At 41.4% G+C, this 27,641-nt stretch overlaps 1 protein-coding gene across 1 annotated transcript in view; it reads left to right on the top strand.

Moving 5' to 3' along the window:
- The window catches only part of b4galt2 (UDP-Gal:betaGlcNAc beta 1,4- galactosyltransferase, polypeptide 2), a 191,115-nt gene extending 165,010 nt beyond the window's left edge, over window positions 1-26,105 (top strand). The window contains exons 6-8 of the mRNA XM_080481320.1: window positions 644-766; window positions 15,003-15,107; window positions 25,444-26,105. Of these exons, the coding sequence (XP_080337446.1) occupies window positions 644-766; window positions 15,003-15,107; window positions 25,444-25,594 (379 nt within the window). The 3' untranslated portion in view covers window positions 25,595-26,105. The remainder of the gene's footprint in view (window positions 1-643; window positions 767-15,002; window positions 15,108-25,443) is intronic.
- The last annotated feature ends 1,536 nt before the right edge of the window (window positions 26,106-27,641 follow it).

The raw sequence follows: 27,641 nt of genomic DNA, 5'->3' as shown, positions 1-27,641 counted from the left end.
ACTCAAACTCTCCTAACTTGCAGAAGAGATACATCTTTGTTTTGTTGAGCAATTCAAATAGTTTGAGTATTATGCTGCATAAAAACTAGTGCTTCTGAAAAATTCTGATTTAAACCTCAATGCATATTTCACATAATGTAGTAGCATTTATTTTGGACGATAAATCTAAACAGTGTATTTTAAAACTAGAAGTTACTCTTTGCGGTGCTGATGCTGTATCTTAAAGTTGTCCCATCGTTCAGCTTGTGCTGGTGGATCTCACTCTCTTACTTAAAAGTAATCAAGAGGAGAGTGAGGATATTGCATAAGAGGTTTGTTTATCTTCCTCGTGTGAGACCTGATAAAAAATGCAAACCCGCTTCTCAAAGTTCTCAAGAAAAACATGCTGTTCATCAACTCACGCTCTGTATCTCTCTTCCTGCTTTCCCCGTGAATGTGTCCTTTTCAAGCACGCACACACACACACACACACACACACACACACACACACACACACACACACACACACACACACACACACACACACACACACTGATATTTCCATTCAAACGCCGCATGTAAAATAAAATAAAAAAAATTGAATTTATAATGAACAGAACAAATCATTGATTATAAATTGGTTTTCTTCTCTCCTCTCCAACAGACTGCCATACGCAGGCTACTTCGGCGGCGTTTCAGGCCTCAGTAAAAAACAGTTTCTGAAGATCAACGGCTTTCCAAACGAGTACTGGGGCTGGGGAGGGGAGGACGACGACATTTACAACAGGTGAGTCATGAAGCTCATCCATCCATCCATCCATCCATCCATCCATCCGTCCAATGTTTATACCACTTTATCTAGCTGAGTTGAGCAGGGCACGATGACCCCAGGTGACGACGGGTAAAGGCAGGTCACACCCTGGACCGCTCACAAGTCCATCCCAGATGAAGGAATTCACTATTTAAATGTATAAAATGTAAGATTAAGTTGTGCCTGTCAGACTTTCAACAATCAAAACACTTGTATTCACGAAGTTTGATTATTTAGACCAAGCTATAGGATCGATTTTTAAAAATGCAGTTTGATTGACATTGTAGCAGTTATCGTAGTTGAAATATGCAAATTATTGTAAAAGGTAAAGTGAGTATTTGAGTGTCACTGTTGAGAGCATATTATAGTTTTAGTAACTTGCTCATCGCATATTTTCACGATTAATTAGTCTGCTTTTGTAAAGTGTGTGTCGTCTTTCACTGCGACAGTCATCTATTGGGATTATTTCAAACACAGTCAAGCTTGGTGTTTTGCTTCGTCTACATGGAGTCAAAAAGTTCTTGGGAGCCGTTTTTTAAAATGGTGCGTTTTAAGTGACTCCTCAAAACGGACACCCAAACCACAACAACAGTTTTCTGTTTTCACTTGAAGTCTTTGTTGTTTCAAGAGGCTACGACACGATGAATGAAACCTCTATTTTTATTGTATCCCCATTCTTCTTTACCCTCACAATGCAATTCTTTTATTCAATTTTTTTAAGCTTTATAACATTAGAGAAAAACCAAAAACTCAGTATTTGAGATTTGCCTTGGGGTTTTTGTTTAAGTTCAGTAGATCACAGCCGTTTGTCAGCATCAGGAACGATGTGATCAAATATACAGTATGTGTGTGCCAGGTCTGGTGAGTTACTGTGTATGTTCCTCAGGATGTGCCAGAGGATGAGGGATACAGTTGGATTTTAATTGGCTTTTTTTTTTTGGGAGTAATAGGTACACTAACTTGTGAGATGCTGTAGATTTCCCTCAGGGAGTTTTTCTGCTTTTTCAGCAGCTCTAAAATGCAGAGAAATGTGCACAGATATCGTTAAAGTCCCAGTAAAGAACGGAAACCTTTATTGACACTGACCTCCACAGTTCATTTTCACCCCAGAGCGGCACCACAGTCAAAGGTCCGTGTTACACACTGAAGTTTTAAACTGTAATGTAATAAACATGAATACATCCTGCAAAAACAAAAACCAAAAGAAAAAACAAGCAATAATAATAAAATGACTCAATAGCAATTCATTGCTCTGCACAATTTGATGTTTTTGAGGAAATTAACTCTATTTTTTTGTTTAAACACCATTCAATTCACAAATAATCATTTCACTCTAACAGATTTATTAAATAATGCAGAATGCATTAATTGTATAGTGTCTACTGAACAATGGAGGCGTTGACTTTCATTAACAATAAAAATCGTCATTTCGTGATTTAAGCCTGAGAAATTACAGTCGATACTTTTTGAGAGGTTTTTTTATTTAATAACAGAAAATTTAATAGCTGTGTAGGAACCGAAGCAAATTAATGTGAAGAGGAGAACTGAAATGTTTGCAACGGGTCAATATACAGTTCACTTTTCAGAGGGCAGTTATAAATGAAAACAAGTATTTGAATTTTCAGAAATATTATAGCAAAGTAGAACAAAAAAGTAATTCATGCCCTGCAGGCAAATGTTGATGGCAAAAATAAATAGAAGTTTGAAGTGAACGTTGGCTGAAAACTAAACGACCTTGAATTCCACATCGTGGTGCAGTGGTTTTACACTCTTCCCTCGAGCTGGGTACCTGGTTCAAGTCCAGGTTGGGCTCATGTGTCTTTTTTTCTGCTGCTACCTTGTTCCCTGTGTGCTTGCGTTGGTTCCTTGCTCTTACAAGAAAACGTTCGAAATGAAAAGGCATGGGTTTTTTGTCGGCAGTATGGCAGTACACAGACATTGGTATAGACAGACGACAAAGTTGGTTTAGAATTACTGGTGACTCTCAACTATAAAACTACCGAGCCCCAGGAGAATCTGGACTGGGAGTCGTGACTTGTTTTATGTACTGCCGCCATTACGCACTTGTAAAAGAGATTATTAAGATTACGGCTTGAGACAGAAAAACTGTTTATAAGCGAAGGGGGGGGAACTGTTTTGTGTTTTATGCTCTTTAAGGATGGAATGTGGTTTCTGCACAAACGTATGCGACTCAGAGAAATCAGGGACTTTAGCCCACAACAGTCACAACAAAGGCCGGCTAAATCCTGGAGGGAGTGTCTCTCGCTTTCCTCCACCAGTTTCGTCTTCTTATATGGGTTAAGATGCCACAGACCAGCCGGCCATGCCAGCTTAACGCTCGCCCCTGGGGGGTGCTCACTGTCCCTGCTGCTCAGTGTGCCTTGAGCCCGTGGCTCCAGCGTAGGGACACATGCCATTTACTGTCAGAAAGTTGGGGGGGTAAAAGATAAAGGGGAGGGTTTTCTATCCTCTCTGAATGTGCAACAGTGGCCTTGGGCCACACACACCCTCGTTTTTTTTTTTCCATGTCCCCCGTAACCTTTCCTTAACCCTTTGCCCCTCCGCCCTTACGACCCCCACGCCACGAGCCCAGAGCTAGCATAGCGCGCGGCACCGGATGCGCACGTGTTTCTGTGAAGCCTCAACCGTACAGTAAAGAGCCAAGATATTATTAGCGCGGCACTCCAAGAGCGTCGGGCTTTTTTAAAGTTCAATCACACGTCAAGGTTTACGAGGTCAGTGATGAAGAGCTTTTGAAGTCTAATCTTCTCTGAAATTCATTTTTGGGTGATTGTTTGTCATTTCATTTGGCAGACAGAAAACTGGAGGTCGTGGGTCAGTATTTAGAGCCGATACTTTGAGAACTCGGGCCCGATTCACTAAGATCCTTTATAAAGTGTGCTTAATGGCACAAATAGATCCCGCTTTCAGTCTGTGGTTTTCGGGCAATGAGATGAAACCGATGTCATGAGCGACATTCTAGTATTCAGATGATGGTTTTCCTGTGCATTACAACGACCTGCTGCAAACGATATCACTTCCGTGTTTGGTCGCTCACTTTTACCATGGAGCGATTGGATGGTGCGCCAAGCCTCCACAACCACATTATGAACTAGGATGCCGTGACGATGGCGGAGGACATTTTGCCGCGGCAAAAGTAAATAGAATCAGAATAGATTGCGAGACCTAAAAATAAAGACAACATCATCTAATGGTGCACAAAGAGAAAGTGGTTGGGAGCCTGATGAGAAAATGTCTTTTACCACAATAACGGCAACAATTCTGCTAAAAACTGAGCCGATATACACACCCTTCAGCAACATACTAAAAGCAGATACAGAACGCAAACATTCTTATACATTGTAAACCACTTTACATTATTCTATAACATGAACCCATCCTAGTCCTTGGCATATTGGTTGACGAGCACAATAAGTCACGTTTTGTTAGTTTTAGATTATCTTGTCTGACTCAATCCTCCTGTTAAATCAGCTTCCACATGTGCAGGTGTGTAATATTTTTCATGTATGGAGCAGACCCTGTGTTTCTTCAGAGGAACGTGTTCTCTCTCTGCTGATGTCCAACAGTCAGATCACAGTAGTTGTCGGGTTGTTTTTGGTGAGAGGAAGCGTTGACCCCATGGATTGCATCTCGCACTGACGACGTGTTGATTAAAACAGCTCCCTCGTCGCACCACCGCAGCTGCTCAAATCTGTGATCTCCATCTCCTCTTTTTTTTTTTTTTTTTTTCCTCACTCATACCAAGCAGCAGCAATGTGTCACGCCTTCAAAATGTTATGAGATGCCGTCTCCCTTGAAATATAAGTGTTTTCAAAGTATTTCTCTGGAGAAACACCCGCATTACTTTCATGCACTCGCTTTCGTCCTCCACGGCGATATCAAACACATCGGCAAGCAAATATCCAAGTATCAGGAACATCTGCCAGTAGAGGCTGGCTATTTCTTTTCAGCCATGTAGTTGTCAACATTTGAATAAAGTAAGAGGACATTCATGATATTTCCAGAGAAGTGTCCGTGCATGATAAACAAAATTTCAATCTTGTTTGGGCCTTCCAGCAGGTTCTAACAGCTTCCAGCAGGTTTGTGTCCGCTTCATTCAGGAATTATAAAAGCAAATATTCACGGCGCAGAGACAACAAACCACCCTGGCCCACAAGTACCGGTACCTCACTAAATGCAGCAATCTGTCCAAACAAGATGGCAGCATGCTTCAGTGACAATACACGATGACAATATTGCTACTTATTTTAACTAACTGACTAACTTTTTTTAAACTAAGTAGTTGACTAACGAGCTAACAACAAAGCAAAAATAGGAATGGGTTATTGCTTACAATGACTCGGCACTGTGACAAAATTTAGATACACTGACTATATTTAAAAAAAAATTATAATAATAAATACATATATAGATAAATATAGATAGATAGTGTGTGTGTGCATGTCTTCTGCATACCTCAGTTCTACTAAATTGTTATTTTGTTTCTCTGACCTTTCACTAAGTCAATTAAAATCTACTTTCTTATTCACTCCCATGCTCCCTCTGAACTTCAGAAACTTACCTTGACCATGTCCACATGCCTACATATATTGCGTTGCTGTTGATTGATTGGCCGATTATCCGCTGAACAGGTGTAATAAAGTGGCTGGTGAGAGTAACTTCACAATAAGCTGCTTATTTTTTGGAGTGGGATTCCCGCACAGATACATTTTGTTGCGGTATGAAAATAAAACACATTAATTCTTCTTTCAAACCCACACAGCTCACCTCTCTCTTCCTCTGCTTCCAACCACCTCCAATTCCTGCTCCTCCTCGCTCGTCTCATTTCTCCTGGCAGAGGGACCTGAGGCAGGACGTCAGCATCCACAGCTCCACTCCAATTCTCTAATACAGTTAACTCCACTGGTGGGAATAAAAGCGGATAACTGCAGAGATTCCTGATTAATCCAATCAAATAGATCTGTGGTCTGTAAGCGTGTGTGTGTGTGTGTGTGTGTGTGTGTGTGTGTGTGTGTGTGTGTGTGTGTGTGTGTGTGTGTGTGTGTGTGTGTGTGTGTGTGTGTGTGTGTGTGTGTGTGTGTGTGTGTGTGTGTGTGTGTGTGTGTGTGTGTGTGTGTGTGTGTGTGTGTGTGTGTGTGTGTGTGTGTGTGTGTGTGTGTGTGTGTGTGTGTGTGTGCCACTCGCCTGAACTACTGTCCATACCGCCGCAGGCTACAAATTAAACTTTTCACAATAGCTCATCCTCCTGCTCTCATTTGGTCTCCGAGCTCTGGACAGTTCGCGCCGATTGGTACCTTCCAACTGGTTCCTCTGTAAGTGAAGAAGACTTAACTGTTCCATGGCTTCACTGCAGGAGCTCAGCTTGTATGAAGCCTCTTTCTTCCACTTACAATCGGTGTAATCGCTGCAGCTTCTTGGGAAGGTCAGACACTTGGGGAAGATTTTACCTGCGTTAGCTGAAACTGAAAGCTCAGCAACCACTGCAGCTGATATCGTTTTAGTTCAGTTATGCGTTTCAATCTATTCTGTGTGATTATATTGTTTAAACATGTATTATAATGGACTGAATGAGACAAAACATCAGCAGATTCACACAACTGTCACGTGCCGCTGGTGTAAATCCAACTTGGTCAAGCCCGTTTAGGCTTGCAATACAAGTTTGGACCACTAGATGGTGCATTGAGTGAAAAGGCTAACAAATGACTCACAGCAATAAAATTACTGAGACTCAAAGTCGGATAAAAGCCCCTCCTCTGATTGGCTCTGAAATCATTCAATTTCGGTTCAGCCCCCCTTTATCTCATTGACTAAATGCACAGATCTTTTTTCACCAAATATCTCAGTGGAGCCGTGATGTGTGATTTGTAGGAAACAGAATGTGTGACTCCTGGGGAAAAACTTCACATTGATTCAGGTACATAAATACAACAATAGTAGTGAAAAAATGAGCTTGTCAGTTGTTTAATCTGACTTGTAGGATAGGATTTGTGGACCTGCAATTAAGAATTTCTGAATGTGTAAGTGTTGTATTGTGGAGAGTGCTCAAACCTTTTTCACCAATAATACCTCCAAAGAATTTAGATATAACAGAGGGTGTGACAGACTTTCAAAGTATCTTCTCTTGTTAAATGTGGTCATGTGGTAAAGCTACCGCCACAATAAATCAACATTTAGTGTAACACATGGCATTGTTGTAGAAGTTAAATCAACGTCCGGCACATGAAATACTGAATGTTAAGTACTATTCAATCATGCAATCTAATGACGGCAAACCTGGAAGTTCAAAATATACTCAGAGTACACTAATTCCAATCAGACAGCCGAGGTTATTGAGTGCTGTCTATGGGTAGTCGGGTGAAATAAGTCCTGATCTCAACATGATTGGGATTACATGTGGAGAGAGAGGAACTAACGCCAGCCTACATTAACAGTCGAGCTGTGATTAGTTCTGAAAGATGTTTTCAAGAATCTTCCTGCGGAATTCATCCGGAAACCGCCTGCAAGTTTACTGAGAAGGGTGGTCACAGGAAATCATTTCTCTTCTGTTTGATAGCATGGAGGGATGGATGGGTGGAGGATTATTGGTGTTACTTCATTAGCTCGCCAAGAAGCAGTGACAACAACTCATGTGACTTTTTTGATTATCTAAAAATGAAACCATTGCTCGATCAATCAGTGTTGGTTCATTGTTCTCACTGCAAAAAAACCCTCTTGCCTTGCTCTTGATTTGCGCTTCAGTAATATGCTGAATTGTTTGTTCCATACCATAAATGAAGTAGAAAGTCATTTTAATAGATAGTAGAAATAAGTCTTCCAGCTTCCCTCTAACAGCTTTCTGTCTTTATCAGTTGACTTTCCGAAAAAAAAAAAAGAAGTGCATTACCAGTCTCTTTAGGAGAGGAGTTTGACAGCAGCCACCCACCTGCCATGTTTCAGTGGAGGTGGATGTCGAAAGTGTCGGTTTCCTCTCACAGGGGACGTCTCCGCTTCCCACAGTTTCCTAACTATCCTGTCCCCTCTTACATAATGTTCACACAATCCTGTCACAGCACGATACTGCCGCCTGCCTGTCAGCACTCTGGGGAATAATCACCATCCTGATGCTCAGCAGCACTGTATGGACGCTTTGTTTCATTCAAGCATGCCAGACACTAGTAAGGAGGAAGAGTTGCCTGTTGGTTGGTCAGAAAACAACTCGTATGCAGATCCGCTCGGCAGGATCACAGCCGAAATTCAGGTTTCTTCAATACATGCTTGGCTAGACCCTTTTTAACACCAACCCCTTTAAACAAAACAAGTGCGAGCTTCATTTAGCGAATGACGTGCGGCTGCTTTCAGCGTACGTGTGGAATAATAACGGCCTCTTTTTTCTTTTTTTTTTTTTGGTGTGTTTCTTTTGTGAACGAGACGTCTTTGACCAGCATTTAATCATCGAGGCAAAAGCCTCGTACAGACGGACCGGCAGCCGGCGGAGCCGGCCCACCCTCTGGGACTGTCTTAAAGAGACTTTCAAAAGAGACTTTTTAGAGCGGGAGGCTGCGAAGCGACAATGTCACACAAGACAGAGATTTCTAAAGGGGTTCTAATGGTATTTCACGCAAGCAAAGCACACTGTGATGTTTGAGAAGCCGCGGAGCTGCTTCTTTTCTCTGCCAACATTTCCCCACAGAAGACGCCGAAGACCAGCTGACCAAAAGCCGGAAACTGACTCAGATCCTTCCACCATTGGTGGCAGACTTTTTAAGTCCTGTGTAGCTTCATTCTTCACAGTAAAGGCATTAAACGACACTCCAATGGAGCACCTTGTAGAGCAGCATGTCTGAATGTGCTTGATCTGCTGAATCAGTGAATTTACTGTACTTATTAGTCTGCTATCTTCCAACTGGCTGGACTGTAATTAGAGATATAAAAATTTTTGAGCATTTTAGAAGGCTTCTCTTGGATTGCAGCTCAGTATCAGATAACTGGAAAGGTCATTTGTTAGTATTCAGTCAGTATCTCAGCTCCTGGATCAACACGGATTCTGCCACAGTTCGGATTCTGCCACAGATCAATCGCTCCCAATTATATCACATCCTGAACCTGGAGGTAGCCACATCCATATACAACAGCAGATCTATAAGAACATCACTTGGCAAAACCAATACTCAAATCTGTCTTGCTTCCATACCTTCTTTATCCCAGTGAGGGTCCCACAGGCAGGAGACCGTCCCATATAAGACTGAGTAAAGGCAGGATTCACCTTTCTGCTTTATCGTCACCAAATAACTCCACAGGCTTGTGTTTGTGTTTGTGAGCTGTGATATTGTGCTTTTACCTTTGCACACAGGATTTTCCTGGCTTACCAGGTATCTCCAAACTTCTTCCAGCTTTATACAAGTCATCTGAAAAAAAATGGTAAATAATAATAATACATTTTATTTGTAAAGCACTTTACATTGTTTAAAAATCTCAAAGTGCTACATGTCAAAAATTATAGGAAAAAAACAAACTAAAAATGAAAGACCAAAGCAGGCATCAACAAGGCAGTAAAGAAGAAGTTAGAGTTTACAAATAGAAAAGTTTTTGGTCTAATGGTTGATCAGCTCTACAATTTATTTCACCAGTTGAAGTGGTAACATGGTAAACTGATATAGCTCTTCACACGGTTAATCACAATCACCCATTCACACACACATTCACACGCCAGCCTCCAACAGTCCTGCTCAAGGACGCCGATTACGTTCACACTGCAGGTCTTGGTGCTCATTTCCGATTTCTTCCTGAGATCCCATTTCCTTGCATGATCATTCACATTCCATTGTAGTTGAGATCTCCATCCGACTGCAGTGTGAATGTGCACGCGCAGAAGAATTTACGCCGTTTACGGAAGTAAATATGGATGCGCCTGGTGTGCAAAAATCGGAATGGCAACATTCACACAGTCACAAAACGGATCGCATAGTCACTTGTGGGCAGAAAAAAAATGGGGTCGCATGTGCCTGCAAAGTGAATGTAGCCTTAGACATAGGGGGAGATGGGGAATCAAACCTCCCTCCGTCCCACTGGGACACGACCACTCTACCCATCGAGCCCCTATGAATATAAATGAGGCCTGTGGAGATCAGTGTTAATATCTGATGGAAGAGCGAGCATTCACCACAGACCGTGCACGGCGATGGGGGTACGTAGAAGATTAGGTTTGAGCAATGGAGGCATCGGCTTTGCTCACCGTCAAAGTCCCCCATAATTTACAACACAATAAACCTCTGAATCATGCAAACGAATGCACCGTCACACATACATACACAGTTGGATACACTGACAAAGCAGCCACCTACAGTATGCATGTGTCAGCAAACTCGTCCAGACTCCAGAGAGGTTAAAAAAAGATAGGAAGCAGGGCTGTTTAGTTTTTTCGATGAATTTATTTATGGGCTTGTTTTGATGGAGTTTGGGTTTCTTCTCACCAGCTGATGTGCTTTTGATGGCTTGAGGCTCTTTCCAGGTTATTTACATTTTTTTTCTGGTCTGTAAAGGAGACAAAGAAAATGGAGGGTGAAGGCCGAGGGAAGGCGAAAATATTGTAAAGAGGAAAAAGAAAAGCACGTGGGAAGACAGAAGTACGAGGGGTAAATATAAAGAAGCTGAGGGAGTGAAGGAATGGATGTGGACAAAGATAGAGGTGAAGAAGATTAAAAAGGACCAATAAACCAATACAGCTGAGCCGTGCATCAATACCGGAGTGAGAGGAAACTGCGAACATCTAAAGCTTGAAAATAAACTTACTGCCCGTAAAGTCGACCTCTTTGACTCCCTTTCAACCTCTTGGAGGTTTTATCTTTAATTGCCGCTTTGAATGGAATCTCTGTCAAGAGATTATGGCTTTTTAACAGGAATCTACTACTTTTTATGGAGAAAGTGAAAAGCTGCTTCCACAAAATAGCAGAATTTAAAAAAAAATAACTAAAAACTGCCCTCGCAGGCTGACAGGTTGAAAAGGTGTGGGCCGTTTCCAAGATTTAAAGACAAGTCATTTGAAAAATCCATCGTTACTGTGAGCTGGTGCAGGGATGCTAATACTGTGTAAAGCTCCTCAGTGTTGCAGCCAATCAGTAGACACACCATAGCAATCATCGAACCGTGAGTCAACAGAGGCTTGAGTCAGTTAGGATTTTGACGTGTGTAGTAACACATGTTTACTCTGATAGTTACATTTTTGGATAAAGTGTACCTTGTCACATGTTTTTTACTACGAGTTCAAATCAGAAGAAAAACCGTTGTGTTACTTTGCAGGTTCTCACCTTTACATCTGACTGGAATGTATTGAAATACATTTAGGTTTTTGCTCTTTTAGAGAGACGTCAGATTCAGGCTGCCGATATCGACTGAAAACGATGTAGTTCACGTGCTCGGCCACAAGTCGGTGCTGTTGGTTGTTTTTGTAACAAGACCACACACACACAAGAGAACAATACGCGACAAACATCAACAATGTTGTGTACACTCATATGGACAGTCAAAGTTGGATTGGTATTACGGTGACTGTCGACTATAAAACTATCCAGTCCCAGGAGAATGTGGACTGGGAGTCATGACACTCTGGTGTCTGCAACTGTTGTTATTGTCCATTTACTCTCGCAGAAGAACTATTTACTACCGCTGTGGTACACTCGCGTAGCAGTAGCGTTTTTCAAACAGTTGCATTTTTACAAATTCTACAAAGAAATGGAGTCAGGGTGTTTTTCAAAAAGTCGCGTTTTCAGTGTCTCCGAGCAACGTTGTCGCGCTGTTGTCCAAAAGCCTTTGTTGCTCGTTTTATTAAACCAAAGTGAGTGCTTGTACTATTACTAACCTTTAGTGCACTCTGCAAACTGTTGGTAAGAGCCTTGACCGATCCGGCTACCGGACAGAGGAGAGTGGAGGTTACGGAAATGAGCAGAGAAGAGAGGGAAAGGATAGAGAGGGAAAGGATAGAGAGGAAAAAGAAAGAGGGGGATCAGAGATAGGCTAAGAGGGCTTGTTGGGAAGCAATATCAGGCATGGATGCTTTTCAAGGCAGAGAGACTGGGCCAATCAGAGCGTTGCGATGAATAAGCGTTCACTCAGTGCGCACGTGTGCAATCCTTCATGCCGTCGCAGGTATGAATACCAATGCTTGTGTTTGCCCCAGGGCCCGAGCGCAGCTCCGTGGGCAGCTGATCTCTGGTTTGAAACAATTCCACCAGTCTTTCTCAAAATGATCTGTTGCTTTGTTTCAACTGAAAGACAACATCTCTAGGAAGAAGTGTCTCGGTCTGAAAACCAAAAAAAGATAAATTACTGAATTTAGTTCTGTGGTTCAAACATTGTTGCCTCTGGCAACAAAGCCATGAACACTTTGAATCATTTATGTGTTCACAGCTTTTCTAGAGATATGAAGAGGAGAGGAGAGGGTCTTTCCCTTTCTTTTTTTTCTTTTCAAAAAGTTTTGTCATCGGGAAAATGTATTAAATTTAACCATGATCATACACATGGTCAGCCATAACATTATAACCACTGAAAAGTGAATGACACTGATTATCAGTGGTGGGATATGTCTTGTAGGGGGAGTGTAATGAACTGTCCTCATGTGATCACTCAGCACTTTACATCCAGCACTTTAAATGTTCACCAGCACTTTGAGAGGCACAGTGCACTTTAAGATGACCCTATTTGCTTATATAAATGAAATTGCACACAATTGTCGTTTTTTGACTTATCCATTGAAACTTTTGTTGTCGGCCGTAGATCTGGCCGGGTGCGCCCCCTGTCAGTCTGTCGGGGCAACGCTTCAGATAATTGAGCATTTTTAAAACAATGCCATGTAAACGCGCAACTTTTTTTTAAACGAAAACGCAAAAACTATGTATTTTCACTTCAAACGTTGTAAACATTGCAAAACACACACCAATCAAAGCTGATCTAACAATTTTAGTACAAGGTCATGCAAAATACTAGCAGTTTATACCAATGGATTAATGTACAATTCATAATGTGATTTGCTACATTTTGCTGTTAATTTCAGTTTTTAATACGTACATTAGACATTGCTGTACAAATATTGTGGAAAATATGATTAGAACATTCTATTTTGTACCCCTTTTTAGGTCTTTCAATCTTTTATGAATCTCTTGTATTGTTTCTCCTTTTCCCACAGCTTTCATGTTGTACCGGTAATCCCCCAGACTGACTTTTTTACATTTTTTGCAAGTTTCAGATTTATGTGCTCTCCACCAAAACCTCCGTCTCCGTCATATATCATTTTACTTTTGTGCTTTCGGGTCAGTCAGAAGCCTCATCAAATCACTCCAAGATTGAACAAGAAAGCCACATTTTACATCTGTTGTCATGAATGAGTTGTGTTTTTCTTAGTTGGCCACCAACAAAACAAACAAACTGCACAATCTATTGGTGTGACTGCAATTTTGCACCCTTTCCACGGGATTTTAGCAAATCAGACACTTTTATCATCTAAGTTAATGTGTGAGGAGCAGAAGAATAAATACATGAAAAGATCAGAGAGTTTCATAAGGCCCACTTTGGGATGGTTTCAAATCTGCATTTCTTGTGGGATGTTTCCAACCGTTATCCATCTCAAGTGGACCAAGGAAGCAAAAGCAGTGAACTGGTGACAGGATCATGGACGACCAGCACTTTCTGGTACCTGTGAGGGCTGGAGCCAGTTCAGCTGTGAAGAGCAGCACGGGGAATCTTATCTGATCACGTTCTCCACTGGATCTCCGAGCTTCTCTGCTGGAAGTTTCGAAGTGCAGACTCAACCGCTTTAATAATTCCCTTTTTCTTTGCTCAGATGTTTTTTGATGCAATATTTAGAAAACATTTTGTGTCCTTATGTTTCTTGAGTTGTTGAGCTTTGTAATTATGTAAAAAAAAAATAAAAATTCAGTTTCTTTTTGCACTTTCACTTTGCTTAAAAGTAACTATTCTATGCAGACGAACATCTATTGTAATGAACTGAAAACTGTCTGTGTGGTCGAATCCAACAGACACGCTCCTAAACCTCAAACTGTTGCAGAAGTTCATGCTGGTTTTGATAGAAATCTGTGAGAATCGCCAGCGCAGAACAGTTTATATATGAGCAGCAAACGAAAACATCACTGTATGTGTATATCTCACAAATTAAAACGTATTTCCGAAGTGAGACTTTGATATTTTGCACATTCATTAGACGCAAATTTCAAGCCATGGATTCATGATAATGTCAAACACAGTATCTCAATATAGTATCTTGCATTACTGTATTCTCTGGACTATAAGTCATGTTTGTTAAAAGTTTGTCTGAAGGGAAGGCAAACTTATTCAGACACAAGGCAATTCATAGTGCGTAACAAAGAAATAAATGAAATACATTAAAACTCTACAAACAAATAAAAAGAAATGCATTAAAGCAAGCAATTAAGAATGAAAGCGTATGAAATAAAATGCATTTATTTTCTTCTTGCCCAGACGTAACTGCACTGTCGATAATTCTCACTATTGCTGTTTTAGAGCTTTGTTTCCTTCATCATGGAAACAGTTTCTCTGCTTTCCTCTCGTCCCTCAAAAGCTTCTCCCGCACTCTGAACTGCTTTCTGAAGCTCTGTTTCTGTTTTATGTTGTATATTTAATCAATTTCACTTCAGTTCTTCTTGCTCTGTCAGTCAAATACGATAATAATAGCTTTTTTTTTTCTGTGGTGCTTTTTATTTTTCTGTGGTGCTGTAGTATATTTTGTTTTCATAGTGCCGCCCAGTGGTCCCAGATCTATGTAATGTAATGGGGTTTTTGTTCTACAATGTTTTTTTGTGATCATATTCATCATAACTTTCTCGCGTGTAAAGCTTTCATATGACTAAACAAAAGAAAAAAAAGGTATATTCCAGAAAATACGGGAATTCTTCTTCTGATTTTTCTTTAACCTACATCTCTGACAATTTTTAAAAATCACATGTTTGAAACATTTTAGTTTCTGTGTTATGTAAAAATAACATTTTCAATAGTATTCATTTTTATTTAGATGCTCCCATATTAGATGTAACGCGGTGAGTATGGCGATAGCAGAGTAATCCATTATATTCACAGATTTAACTAAATAACCTGTATAATCGTTAAAAGGACCTTCTCAGTTTGCTGAAGCTCTTCTCGTGCACCTGTGTCTTTGTCTCATGTGTACTGTGTTTGTGTGTTTCAGGATCACTCTGAACGGAATGAAGGTGTCCAGGCCAGACAATCACGTCGGCCGCTACAGGATGATAAAGCACACGAGAGACAAACACAACGAGCCCAACCCACAGAGGTACTGCATCACCGTCTCCCGCCTCACGATTCCCATCGATCGCGGCCTTTTGTTTCTCTGCTCTCCGGTTCAGACGGCTCTTTTCAAAATGTTCATGTCCGTGTGAGGGGATGGGGGGGGGCATGATTACGTGGCCGCGCAGAAGGTTTTCTGTAAATGAGCGCTGACTGCCGAGCGGTACGACACTCAGAAGCGCGAGGCGGTGAGAGGGCAGCACCCACAGGTAATGGCTTTTCGCTCGTCGCCGGCCACATTATGCGCCGTCACCCTGTCCAATTTTGTGAGATTTAAATGCTGAAGACATTTTTAACCTTTAATCAGCGCTGTTTAAATGAGGACATTTCTTCTTTCTTTTTTTTCGCCCTGTTTCATACTCACATTGCGCGTGTTGGCTTCTGGAAGCCGCCTACTGTTGGGCCCTCATGAGGCTGCAGGTGAAGAGAAAAATACCTCCTTTAATTCACCTTCATACTTGTAAAGCCTGTTATTAAAGACTCACTTTAGAAAGTGCTCCACCAGTAGGTAACGTTCATATTTATGTTGAACTCCTGGGCTTTCTGTGAGGTGGCGAGGAGAAATCTGAGCTCTGACACGACTGCGAGATCACAAACTGGATTTATCTTCTATGAAATGACCTGAAGGATTCTCCTCAGTTTGCTTCATGTACGACTGAGCTCGTCAAAAAGCAGAGTAACACTGTTTAAATCTTTACAGGGCACTTATTGAAAGACTCAACCCTTGGGTTTTAGAAGGATGATTATTGTTTTTGAACAAGGGTGACTTTAGAGTTTGTAATTATTGCAATTTTAGTCCATTAATTATAATAGAGATGTAAATATGATCACTTTTAAAGTTTAACTCTAAATTAAACAATCATGTTGTGCATTTCCTGCTGGATCTGAAGGGAATCCAACAAAAAATATGCTTTTATGGCATATTTTTGGGGAATCAGAGGCCTTGTGTATACAACAACCGTTCAAGTGAAAAAGCATCGTGTTTGCATTTTCGTTTCAGTTGTGGCGCTATTTATATCGATGCAAAATTTCCTTCAATTCAACTTTATTTGCTCAATCTTAATAAAACATATTTTGAGTTTAAGATTATATTACCCTTCAGTCTGTCTGAACTGAGGCTGCACAATACACGGCAATCGTGTTGAGTATTACAATAATTTCATTATTCATGATATTTAAAGTAACTTCAGTAGGCGATTATATTTTTTTGCTTTGAGATTGATTTTTTTATTCTATCATGAGAAACAGTTTGTTGACTTTTTGGTAATTTTCCCTTGATTTTTGTGTTTTTGACTTGAGGTTGACAAGTATAAAATGACTGTCAAGCTATGGAATTTTTTTCAACTAGTTAATGACATTTTGAATTTATTGCAATTAATGCATCTTTTTCCATTGAAAATTCTTCATTGGAATACATTTTATCAACGTACAATCAGTGTTATGTGTTAATGTGCATGTTGATATCAAAATAAACATGATGCTTTCCTTTAACATCATGAGCCTCTCCGACCTGTTTTAGTGGTCTTTCTTCAGGTAGCGTTTCATGCGTGACTTATTGGAGACAAAGCTACTGGGAGAAAGAGTTTTCTAGTTGATGAAACACTCTTAACAGGATGGTAAAAGATTCATACAAAGAGCCACTGAAATTTATCAGGACATGTGGGGGTGTTAAATAAATAAGCTGCATGCGTTTGGAACATGCCAAAGTCTTTTCTTGTTCTCACGGGATTTTTGGAGATGCAAGTAAAATAAACACTGTTTGCCAAGGGAATAATTTGCAGAAATATCAGCACTGCAGTGTTGCATCAGGTCTTTGACTGTGAAAAATGTAAATAGAAAAAAAAAACATCCTGATGACCACTGCTCAACATCCCTAAATGCCAAGGACAAAACATTTTTTAATAAAGCAGAAATTGCTTCCCAGAGATGCTGCCTGGGGTCTTAAATGTTGCTCTTTTGACTCGAACCATTTAAATTGCTCTGCAGACAAATGCATTAAAAAAAAAAAAAAGCTTCCCTTTTTAAACGTGTGTACATTTTATGGTTTGATGAATGAGACCCAATATTGTTGGGATGAGCCCTTCTAGACGCGTTAATCACCAGGACTGTAGCACCTCACATTAAGCTGCTTAAACGTGGATTATCACTGTTTATTCTCCTCTAAGAGGCCCCGTTTTCATGCCTGGATGGCTCGGCCAGCGATGCCTCGCCACGGAGATCGATAGAAGCCCGGGCAGGAAGACGAAACAGTGACATCTAACCTTTTTGAAAACTGCGCCCAATGTCGAACTTTTTGGAAACGCTCTGACTCCGTCTACATGGCAACAGCAGAAAAAGCTACTGTCCATTCGCACACTTGCCATAGTGAATAGTTCCTCTGTACATACGCGCGTCGTTGGACAAAAACAACAATGGCTTCCTCCAGAGTACCACGACTCACCAGTACATGTTCTCCCGGAACTTGATGGTTTTGTAGTAGACAGTCGCCAGGGATAACAATCCAACTTCCTCGTCTGTCCATACGAGTGTCTGTGTACTCGCCAGTTTTGATTATAATGACTCTGCGTGCATGTGTGTGTGATTGTGTTACAAAAACAACCAGCAACACCAACTCGTGGCCTGGCACGCGTAATGGACATTGTTTTCAAAACGTTGCAATGTAAACGTAAAACTCTTCTGAAACTAAAAACACAAAAACAATGCCTTTTCACTTATAACGATGCGTTATAGCGAGTGTAAGACAGGTTATGTTTAACCCTACTGATATGTGCTGTTGCATAAGTAATCCTTACGACAGCTCCGCATGGATCTCGTCCATCCAAACACAAAAAAGGCAAAACTCATCAGGATTCATGTGTAAATTACGATCGATGGAAAATGCTTAAGTTGTACAGCACTGCCTGGAGACGAGCTTCTCATGTACGATCCTTAGTCTATTTCAGCAAAGATTTCTTGATATGATCAATCTTTTTTTTTTCTTTTTTGTAGTAAACTAGTAAATGTCTACATTTGGCAGGATCACTTGCTTGAAGAGAAAATCCTATTTAATGTTGCTTCACTTCAGTGCTCTGTTCCAAGCAATAAAGGTCCAACCCTACTCTCTGCCCACATCTGAGAGGACAGCAACGTTAACCAGAAGTGTAAAATAAGCTGGAGACAAATAACAAAAAGATTTTTTATTTTATTTTTTTTCTGCTGGAAACACGTGAAAGAGCAGCCGTCTAGAAGTGGTTTAAGATTAACCTGACGTTCGGTATTGTTAAATGACGTCGATAACCTCACCGTGAAGGGTCTGGAATAGCCGGGGCCCCGTAACGTGTCATCCATCATTGTTTTGTGCGAATGTGAGTTTGTCCGTGTGTGTCGGACGGAGACGAATCCAACGATCCGTCTGTAATTGCCCGCTGAAATGACACCTATAGAGACGAGGAGCCTGCTAGCTCGGACTAGTCGCCTTCATCAAAATCAATAAACCAGCCGCTACGCTGGGAGAAAGTATTTTGCGTGCGTGTGTGTGTGTGTGTGTGTGTGTGTGTGTGTGTGTGTGTGTGTGTGTGTGTGTGTGTGTGTGTGTGTGTGTGTGTGTGTGTGTGTGTGTGTGTGTGTGTGTGTGTGTGTGTGTGTGTGTGTGTGTGTGTGTGTGTGTGTGTGTGTGTGTGTGTGTCTTTGCTTCTCTCTCTCTCTCTCTCTCTCTCAGACCAGATATCCTCAATAACAGGTGACACCGACGGGGATGCTATTTATTTGGGTTGGATACATTATTCATAACCACTGCGAGGGGGCAGGAAAGAGCGATCTATTAGCCGACGCAAACCTCATCCTCGCAGCCCCTCTGGACACTCATTATGATGTGTGGGATATTTCAGCCTAAAGGATCTTTTAGAGAAGAAGTAGTGGGATTTGGGCTTAAATAAAGCGGAGCAGCTCAGAAATAATCAGGAGGCTGTGAAAGGCCATCGTATGGCCGCGTTGAGGTGGTGTGGGCGGAGGGGGGGGGGGGGGGGGGGCGTTTTCTGCCTCCTGGTTCCCTTTTTGTTCGGATCCATCGCTGCTAATCTCCTGGAGCAAGGCTTTTGCATTCATTTAAGGGCAGTTTTAAGGGCTTCGCTTTCTCTCCGTATCAGAAGTTTCAGATTGATTCAATCTTCTAAATCAGCTATTTTCTGCAAGTGAGGAAGGATATTTTCCAAGTGGAATGAATCGAGACGACTTATCTCCAGTCTTATCGGTTCCTCGTCAACCTGGAGTCGGCTGAGTGCGTTATTTTTAACATCACTTGTGGCAAGATCAACTGAGTTACCTCTATGTTACCCAAAGGAAACCAAAAGGATCTAATACAACCAGATATGTCCAAAACCTCCGACTTCTTGGGTATTTCTGTGCTTCAGTTGGTGGCAACTTAATAAAACTGGTCAATTCCACCAAGAAAAGTCGATATGAGGCAGTCGATACCGCCTCAGTGTGACTTCTTCAAATTGTCAAGAAGCTTTAAGGGGATCTCGTCGTAGATATTGAGGGATCAGGGGGATGCCTTTTCCAAGCAGGGTTTTTTTCTCTTTAATATCTGAGGAGGAATCATGATAAAAAATATTCTTTAGGTTGCTTCGATGAAAGATTGACATATTTTAGAAAAGTGTCTGATATTTTTTGGCGGATTGGCAATTGTTGAATATTAATGAGTAGTCGCTCTTCGGTTAGGTTTAGGTGAGATTATTGCTTTTATAATGTTTTATAATGTTTGGTCCGGACTCTTCAAGGACATCCTGGGAAGAAAAGTTGGAAAAAATGCCGGAAGACGTGGAGTAGTGAGGGAGAAGTAGAGAGGAAGGCGCTCGTTGATATCTGTTCTGACGACTATAAGCTGCGGTGGTTTGTGGTAGCCATTAGCCACGAGCTAACCAGCCTAGCCACCACGGGCTGAAGCTGCAGGTTTTCCGCTTTTGGTCTGAACCAATCAATGCGCCGCGTTTCTTTTTCACTTCCTCTCTGGTCAGTGTTTGTTTCGGGCGACAGCGCCCCCAAACGAGCGGCTTGTTGTAATTGCGTGACATTTTCCAGGCGGTTTGATCTCAAAATGCAGCGTCATCACAAACCGAACCAAATGAAGGTGTGAAAATCAGCAAATGCTCTCAGCTTCTCAGCATCGCTCTTAATCAGTCTGATTTAATTTAAAACAAAATTTGCATACATGTTGATTACACAGCTGGTTTTCTGTCTTTATACAACACTTTCTTCTTCTGCAACAAAGTCAAGTGGGCCAAACACGACACCAAAGCCAAACAGACCTCAGTGGCTGGTCTGAAGGATTGTTGAGCCGTGTTTTCCTGCGAGACCCTCCACGGAATTAAAATAGAGCCTTACTTAGCCCAGTTAGGATGCCGGGAAATCAGGCTAATGAATATGTAAGAAGCAGTGTCTTTGTCGCGCCCTTTAACTCTCTAAAATATAGTTAGGCTAAGTGAGACTAACAGGCGTGAAATGATACATATAGTAAGAGCCTACAGAGCGCTGCAGATATTCCCCGTGTAAGGATTAAATTATTGTGTCTAATCTGATTGACAGATCCAGCCAAAGATTTTTGCAGGGATTTTTCTGGCCTCCAGTCGTCATTTGCTTCATTTTTAATATCGGTATATCTCCCTTCATCTGTCACGCTCTGAGATATATATATATATATATATATATATATATATATATATATATATATATATATATATATATATATATATATATATATATATATATATATATATATATATATATATATATATATATATATCTTTATCTCAGTGCTTATCTGCCCTTCTGCCCTGTCGTACAGCCCTGCTTTCACTTCAGCAAGGTCCCTCTTCTCTTCTTCCTCCCCGACCAGCTTCTGTGCAGAAGTCAGAGCAGAAAGGATTCATATTTTAACTTTTTATCACACACGCAGCCGTATTTGGTCCATTCTACGTTTGTGTGAGCGTTTTTCAGGGACCCATCATTGGATTTTGATCCTAAAATGAGTCACCAGCTCGTTGTCAGGTTCTGTTTACACGACATTCCAGTTTCAGAAAAGTTTTATTTACATGACAACATTTTGAAAATGATCTCTGTCTGTTCGGAAATGACAAAAATACGTTTGTTTTCATGTTGGGCCACTAGATGGTGCTGTTGTCTGTTTTCCACACACATGCACGCAGAGAACAATGAGCTATGAACATTAACAATGGCAAGAACACAGACGTTTGTATGAACAGATGCGGAAGTTGGATTTCCGTCTACTCACGTATGTGCAGAAGAACTATTTACTACAGCCAACATGCGCATGCACAGTAGCAGCCTTTCATAAAAGTTTTGTTTGCCCCCGTATCCACTTTGGGAGCCCGTCTTGGCATTTTCAGTGGCTCCGAGCACCACTGTCATTTAAACTAACACCTAAAACACAGCAAAGGTTTTTTTTTTATTGTTTTCACTTTGTCGCATAAACGGGACCTCAATGGGTCACAAAAATAAAAAGCAGCGGCATCTATTCACACTCCCTAACAATTGGTGGACATTAATTCTGAAATTTCACACAATAATATTCCTTCCTACTTATGTACTTGTATGTTCTTGTTTTATATGGACCTGTGTCTGCAATAAAGACTGATAATATAGTGTCAAAATGTGCCAACTTAGTATGATGCTGTATATAGGATATGGATTCATTTATTACAATTATCTTCTAGGAACGTAGTATTCAGTATTGTAATTTAACCCTTTTAAGGAAATATCGAAGGTTTCACCTGATCATAGATCCTCAGTAATTTGTATTTTATCAATATGAGAAGTTTTTTCATGATTAAATTCAAACTGCCAAATTGAAGTATTTCAAGCCTTTTTGTTCAATTTTTATCATTTTATCTTTCTTAGTCATGGAAATACAGTATCTAATAAGATCTGTTGTTTTTTTTCCAACGGTTTGAACTGTTTCAGTGCAGTAGAAGCAGTTTATACGAAAATCAACTTTTCAACAAAACATTTTTTTGAAGTATCTGCATTGTAATTGCCCCAAACATTAGGTACGCCTGTTCGACTAGTAATGCTAATATCAAATCTCCTCGTCCGATGCATTCATGCATTTAGACCTGGTCAGTACAAGCTGCATCACACAGATCATCAGAGGGACTAAAAACAGTGACGTACGTCATGTTGAACGTTTCAAACTGCAGATATGCCGGGATGTTTACACCCCATCTGTCCTGCCTTCTGACAACCGCTGTGAAAAAGAAAAAAAAAAGATTCAGTGTGCAGTTCTCTGGGTTGTTACTGCCACGGGTCCGATGGGAAAGATCAGATGATTTGGAGATGACAGGAAAGCAGCATTAACCACTGAGGTCATTCCGGGAGATCATTTCACAACATGGTCAACCAGGAAGCCCACAGCTGGTTCCTCTCCTGGAATCTGAAGCCACTGAGGGCCTGAGGCTACTGTTGGTGGGATAGTGATGTTCTGAGCACAGTTTAGGCTCTTCATTACCACCTGAGCACCGTTCAAACCCCACAGCCTACCTGAGTATTGTTGCTGATCATCTCAAACTGCTTCCTTGTGACGAGTTCACTGTTCAAACAGCCTCCGGTCACCAGATGTGCTGCTGTACGACGTTCGCCTCTGCAGAAAACTGTGTGACACTGTCAGCATGGAGCAAAATCTATGAGGAAGCTGAGATGAAATGGAGATGGAACCGGCAACACTGTGATTGAAAGGTCTGGATCAGGATTCGGAGCTGCATGTAGTTGAGGCAGACGACACGCTCCCGTTACGTGTGGGTGAATAAAGCCCTGTTTACATGACAACGTTTTCAAGTGAACACGCAAAGCTTTCATTTTGAGTGCAAACACACAAACATTGTGTGAAGAACCACATATTCTTGCCCATGAAGCTCAGTTTATTTTCCCTCTGTGATGGTGAGAGTCGGGGTGGGGGTGGGGGGGGGGGGGGGGAGAGCAAACGGAGATCTTCACTAGTCTGTCAGTGATGCAGAGACTCACTGGTCCATGTCGAGTGTCGACTCCACTCATACGTCCAAAGCATATTATTAAAGCGAGAGAAGCCTCTTTTTTTTTTTCTTTCTTTCTCTTCTTTTTTTTTTTTTTTTTTACAGGCACGGCAATGGTGCTCCCAACTCCTCGGCTCCTCCTCTGCTGGCGCCAGCACAACAAAGGAGGAATTTGTTAGACAAGAGCGGTGTAAACACGCCGTTAGACATTTGCACTCGTGGCCTCATTTCCATTCCGACTGGCTACGAAAACTGTTACTACTAACCAGGGTGACAGGAGCGCTTTTTTGTGTGTGTGTGTGTGTGTGTGTGTTTCCAATCCAAAGGTTGCATCACATGCCGGTGCACCGTGCAACCGCCTGACACACTCTGTGAATGATTTTATTTTATTTTTTTCTTTCCTTCTTTAAAGCTAAAAAATCAGAGCAGCTTCTGATGTAACCGCTGAACCGCTGCCAGTGGGAGAGGAGAGGATAGTCGAGCATAATTCAGAGCATCCTGGGCTGATGTTGAGGACAATGCTGCTCGCACAGGCTCACTACAATGTCACAGCACCACCTGATGGTCAAGAGCTGCACAGGAACCAAAACCTCATCAAAAGGAGCCGTTTTGTTTCTGTTTCCACGGGAGCTTTTTTTTTTTTTCCTGGCAGTTTAGAGCAGGGGCGTCAAACACATTTCAGTTCAGTGGCCACATGCAGCTCAGTTTCATCGTGAGCGGGTTGGACCGGTAGATTAGTGCCACAATAACCGTAAAAATTCAAACGTTAAAGTTGTTCTTTATTGTGGTGCAGAACACGTGTGATGAACATGTCCATCATTTTCAGCAAAACCAAACAATTCCAACCAAAACTGACTACAATCTCAACATAAAAGTCATTTTGAATGAATCCTTCTGGTGCAAAATGCAGTGAAATGTCCCAAAAAGAATTCCCCTAAATTTGTTGAATTATGTCCGTTTTCACAAATTCACCCTGACAGCTTGGCTTTGGCGCTAGTTTGATAGTTTGCTCTGTTTCATGGCAACATCACTGACATCTCAGCTCAGGTCTCAGTGTTGCTTTAATAAATTTGTTCATTAAATGAATATTTTCTGTCATATTTTTACCATTTGCTTGGTGGGCTCGTTTCAACCCACAGGCTCTATGTTGATTCCTGCAGTTTAAAGAGAGTCCAGGTCTGGAAACAAACAAGCCGTGCCTAAATAATCTGGATCTGCCTTTAAAGAGTCTTATTATCTTATATTTAGAAAGTGTTGGTCGGGTGTGGGAAAAGTCCGGGTTAAACTTTGTTTCTAGATCCGGCTTCACACAAGTGTCTGTGTCTACTGAAAAAAAAATCATCTATTGCTATATTTCTTAAAGAGGATGAGAAAGGATTAAAGATTTCACTTTTACATAGTTAAAGCCCCAAAACAAATAGTTCAAAATGGAAAGGTTCAGTTTTAAGGTAGTCGTAGCAGATTGCTACAGGTGTGTTTCTCCTCCTTCCGACACACGGAGAGGTCACTTGTTAGCTGTTTGAAGTCTGTGAGGTCGAAAGGGTGAGGCAATTTTACAGGATTAATTCAACACTTCTTAAAAGGTACAATATAGGAGATTGTTTTGGTTTTTTTTGTTGACAGAAATAACCAACAAGCCGTTGCCTGTCAGGTCTTGTAATACCAATGTGTGCCACAAGGTGGTGTGTTGAGTGGCTCAGATCAATTTGTGCTCAGGGCAATGGATATTTGGAAAGAGTTTCTTTAAGAGGAAGATTAATGATTAAAAACATTTAAATGAAACAAGACATTGATGATTCAACTAGTTGATCCCTAGAGGGAGCTTTGTTCCGTTTTAAGTAGCACATAGTGCTATTGTGCTGAATCTCAATATATTACAAGGTGTATTAATGTTTTTACACGAAGGGTTAAACTCAGTTGGTGGCTGGATGATGATTCGGTCGGTCGTTTTGTTAGTTGGTATCAAGTGTTTCTCACGCACGGTTCTGTTGTCCGATGCCTGCGCTTTCCTGAGGAGTGAAGAACTCTGCCTTCTTCACATTTTACCTCTCCTCTCGTCTTTCACCTGAGCGCTGGATCAGAACAAAAGAGTTGAAAAACAACATGATTTATGTGTCCTCGTCAGCCACGCAGAAGTGTAATCATCTGCGGTTTCCTGGAGCGTAACATTCATACCTCACAGTTCAAACCTTTCAGGAAGAAAAAAAAAAAAAAAAAAAAAACATGGCTCCACCTGGTGTGACAGCTCTTTTGTGGATGTGAATCTGATGTTCCTCTCTTTCTCTGTTTGTCACCCCTCAGGTTCCACAAAATCAGGAACACCAAGAACACAATGAAGACCGACGGCATCAACTCTCTGACCTACAGACTGGTGCAGATGAAGAAGTATCCCCTGTACACGGACATCTCTGTGGAGATCGGCAAGCCGCCTCCCCGGCCCGTCAAGGGCTAGAGCGGACCGAGGGGAGGAAGAGGACGGGAGGCGTCTGAACGAAGGGGGGGAAGACACGAGGGAGAGGTCTTAAAGGAGGCATTGTCCAAATGTCTGGAAGGTTGAGAAAAACTTGTCACAAGCACATCGGTGTCTCTTTCTGGCTCTTTTCCTCTCCTTTCTCAACTTGATACTGTCTGATTTTCACGACTCGGGCTTTCTCCACTGACACTCTCTACAAGCAGCGACTGGCGGGTACGGCGCCTGCCTTTACCGCGCCCATCAACCACTTCCAAATGAATCACTTGGGGACCAATCTGGGTGTGCGAGAGAACCTGACGGGAAGCCTGGCGTCGGAGACCTGGGAGTCTTTCCATGAACAATCCTTTTTGTAAACAGGAGAGCATCCAGGGTGATATTGACAGGACCCATTGCCAGGAGATTAAGAGATGAGGCAGTAATATCATTTGACACTTTAGCCTCTTCCAGAAATGTTGGACGGGACCCAAAGGGATTTCTTCTGAATGAAGCCAAAAAGAAAAGAAAAAGTGGCCGGTTTGCTCGGTTCCGATGACAAGCGGAGTCGAAACGAGACAGCGGGGGGGGGGGGGGGGGATATTTAACAAACTCCACAGAGGTGGACTCGGCGTGAACTCTCTCGTACTTCCCGATTGTCGCTGTAACAGGAACCGAGCATATTGATATGCGGCCACGGAACCGTGGGAGTGTATCAGATGGTCTGCATATCCCAGACATCAGCTTATCTCGACATTATGACGCCAACAGACGATTTGATGTTGACATTTTGTCGGGGGAGTCAGCTATTTGGATCTGGTGACCCAATCACGCCCTCCGCGATCAAACTAATGAATGTGTATTGTGCCTGCGTCTACAGCAGTAGACTCACAGCAGTGCTGGTGGGACAGAAAGTATGTTCCTCAGCAGCAACAGACTCCTGAGAACTCTCTACGTTCTCTTTTTTTATATATATATATATATACGTATATACATAAATATATAGATATAGGTACTAAAACTTTGGGAACTAACTTGTTGGAAGGTTTTGCAGACGTTGGAAGGTGTGGGACTTTTCTCTCCTGTCTGCGGTGTGGTGGGAAAACATGGAGCCTGATGCACACTGACAGCTCAGTTATGATTTTTAATCCCCTCACCTGCGCCATTTTAATTTTGGAAAATTATTAAAGCATTAAAATCAAACGTAGGGCCGGTTGGCCAAAAACCCGCCTGCCAGAGGGTTCAATCTGCTCAGTTCAATAATATTCACCTCAGAAGTCCCAAAACAAAACAGAAATCCTGAACTGAACGCCAACAATGTCCATAGTGACAGTTAAGTCAGCGACCGTGTCATTAACAAAATGGCATCAACATAAGATCCACGCAACAAAACATTTTCCAGAATGTCCTTACTTTATTTTAATTTGCACTACAACTAATTACCATATTTTCCAGACTATAAGTCGCAGCAGAGTACAGTCACATCTATCAAAAAGAATATATCAATTTCACTGCTCTGTTTTCATTTTATATTGTTTAAATCTTTTTAATCCTTAGTTTGAATTCTGTTATTGGCGACACTTTACTTAGACTGGTATGATCCTAATGATCACATCTGTGTTTTATTATGACAATGACATTTTTTAATCTGTAGCGCTCTAGCATCGTTCTGTTGTCATACAGTGACATCTAGTGGTCCCAGATGGGATCTACCTGTATATTTTATATATATATATATAAATAGCTATGACCTGGCAAACAACTCAAAGAAAGTGGGACTTATAGTTTGGAAATTACGGTAGCATCTTTCTTCCTGCTCCGGCTCCATCAGGATCAAACTGTGTTGAATGTGGCCCCGGAACTAAAATTACTTCATTTCATTACATTTAAAGCATTCAAAAATAATAAGAAAAAAAATATTAAGCACTTAAAGCTTAAGTTGTAACGCAAGTTTAATGTAATCTAAAATAGCGAGCAGTTTCAAACTTGTCTTGTGTTGTAATACCACTTTCTACCACACGAGACTCTTCACCATTCCAGCTAGACATTTAAC

Source organism: Lipophrys pholis, assembly GCF_963383615.2.
Source record: "Lipophrys pholis genome assembly, chromosome: 1".
Taxonomy (NCBI): domain Eukaryota; kingdom Metazoa; phylum Chordata; class Actinopteri; order Blenniiformes; family Blenniidae; genus Lipophrys; species Lipophrys pholis.
This window is presented reverse-complemented; position numbering and strand designations above follow the sequence as displayed.